This window comes from Emydura macquarii, unplaced genomic scaffold (assembly GCF_026122565.2).
Source record: "Emydura macquarii macquarii isolate MOO-44397 ecotype Brisbane River unplaced genomic scaffold, CSIRO-AGI_Emac_v2 contig_2768, whole genome shotgun sequence".
Lineage (NCBI taxonomy): Eukaryota > Metazoa > Chordata > Testudines > Chelidae > Emydura > Emydura macquarii.
Genome location: NW_027132905.1, coordinates 14,974,412 through 14,976,977, shown reverse-complemented (window position 1 = coordinate 14,976,977; position 2,566 = coordinate 14,974,412). Strand labels below are relative to the sequence as shown.

The 2,566-nt window shown below is 39.3% G+C and overlaps 1 protein-coding gene across 1 annotated transcript; it reads right to left on the bottom strand.

The window, feature by feature from the left end:
* Positions 1-825: 825 nt before the first annotated feature.
* On the bottom strand, positions 826-2,178 carry DRD1 (dopamine receptor D1). Its single transcript, XM_067566579.1, has one exon. The coding sequence runs from the start codon at positions 2,176-2,178 to the stop codon at positions 826-828; it is 1,353 nt and encodes a 450-aa protein (XP_067422680.1).
* Positions 2,179-2,566: the final 388 nt, after the last annotated feature.

Genomic DNA, 2,566 nt, shown 5'->3' with positions numbered 1-2,566 from the left:
TTAAGCAATCCCACAAAAAATAAATAAATTCTACACAGCTTCAGCTCCATTAACGCCCCCATCTTTTGCTGTGCTTTTTATGATTGCTTCTTTTTTATTTTCTTCATTGACTATCCTGACTATCAGAGCGGGGTTTTTGTTTCATGTTTAATGGTCATTTATAAAGTGCTACTAGTTGACTGTCAAAATGATGTTGTGAGACCTTTGAAACATCCCATAATTTAGACATTTTAAATAAATTAAATAAAGCTAGATCTGTTGTAACATATGAAAAATATCCATTTAAAACAATAAATAAATAAAACCAGTATCAACATATTATCTCCCAAATCTTTAAAAATACCCTTTCTCATTATAAGGCTCAGTTGTTTTTCAGAAATAATTTAAGAAGGCATGGCAGCTACCTACCTTTTTAATCCGTCAAACTTTACTTAAACCTTGTAGCACCCATTAGTACTATACATGGCAAATTAAAATCCTCTCATTTTCTTCAAAGGTTAATTGTTAAGTTTGAATGCTTTATTTCTTGTCCCATTTTAAGATAGAAACCAGTTTCTATAAATATTTATAGAGCAGAAGAAATATTTTCTTTGTCACTGCACTGTACCTAAATTTGTATCTCGGTTTTATTCAGTACGAACAACACAGAAATACCTTTAGGTTTTCACTATGCTTTTTGTTTAAAATTTTATATTTGATTTGAACACCAGGTAATCAACTCTGAGCTTTGCATGACAGTATAATTCTCACTATAGCTTAGTTTCTTACCAAAAAATCTTGTATATCCTTTTTGACTATTAGATTTTGCTGGGCTAACCTTAGTGTTCATGTTTTATGTTGCCCATTGTGAGTGATGGGGTTGATCTTTTCCAAAGACACATCAGCTTCATAATCCAAGATACCAGATAGTACTGGAGACATTTTCTCCAAAGTCTTAGATAGTTCACCCTCTTCTTCCTTTTTCAGAAGTTCTTCTTCTGGGCAGATAATAGCATGTGGGATCAGATACACCAGGTTACACTCTTTTGGGCTAGACCCTCTGGGCTCATGTTGACTTGAAAAAACAACTGCCCCATTATTATTGATACTGACAGTCTCTATAGCGTTGTTGGATGTGGGGCAGAGTCTGTAGCATCCTAACAGAGTTGAAAATGCCTTGCGGAAATCAGCATTGAAGGCATAAATGATGGGGTTCAGTGAGGAATTAGCCCATCCAAACCAAACAAAAACATCAAAGGTGGTGGAACTAATGCAAAAGGGTTCTGCTCCCCTGGATGGTAGGCTGGGCTCACAAAAGGGAACCATGCAGTTCAATATGAAAAAGGGTAACCAACAGCATACAAACACCCCCATGATCACTGACAAAGTCTTTAAGACCTTAGTTTCCCTCTTGAAGGACATTTTGAAGGAGCTTTCTGGTTGTTGGCAATCCATACTGTTTCCATTTCCCGTGGTGTTTTGGCAGTTCTTAGCATGCACTGCTGCTCTTTCCAAAGCTGAGATACGTCTTATTTGTTTTTGAGCAATCCTGTATATCCTTGTATAGGTGACTATCATGATGGCTACTGGGATGTAAAAGCTAATTAGAGACGAGGAGATGGCATACATCCTGTTTAGACTGGAATCACAGTTGTCCATGGTTATCCCTTGGAAACTGGCATTTAGGTTTAAAATGCCGGTGGTTGTAGCCTTGTGCCAGTTCAGCTGCACGGGAATGAAGGAAATCAATACAGACAAGGTCCATGCCACGCTGATCATGATGAAAGCTGCCTTGGGGGTCATTTTCCTCTCATACCTGAATGGACTAGAGATGGCCCAGTATCTGTCCACGCTAATGACACAAAGGTTTAAGATTGAGGCTGTGGAGCACATAATATCAAATGCCACCCAGATGTTACAGAATGAACCAAAAGGCCAGAAACCGGCTATCTCAGCAACAGCTTTCCAAGGCATGACCAAGACTGCCACTAAAAGATCTGACACGGCCAAGGAGATTACAAAGAAATTGGTCACTTTGGACCTCAGATGGCGAAATCTAATGACAGCTGCACATACCAGTGTGTTCCCCAGAAGCGTGGAAAGTATCAGCAAAGAAAGAAAACAGCCTGTAAGGATCCGAAAGGAGTCCTTTTCCACGAGCAACCCTTCCCCGTCCATAGTGGTGTCGTTCCAAGTCATAGCTTCTCCTGAGGGAAAATCATATCATGATTTTCATGATGACATCAACTCCTTTCCTTGCAGAAATTACAGATACATCAGGCGTCCATTAATTATTCATCACCAGGCAGACCGAAGGTTTGTGTTATAGTCTCTTCACCCCTGAGTGGACGTCAGGCTCCTTAGGAATCTCATTAAGAGGCAACAAAAGCTGTGTGACAAGTAGCTGAAATTTACAATTACAGGCAACTCTGCACCGATTTCTTGGTTTTTTGTTTTTTTTTAGTAAATCCCTTCTGAATTACATTGTGGTGCTCAAGCACAAAATATCCCAATTGAAACAGGCCATCTGGCCATCTGCATATGTCCTGCTTGAGTCCACTACAAATATACCCAACAGACAGGAGTG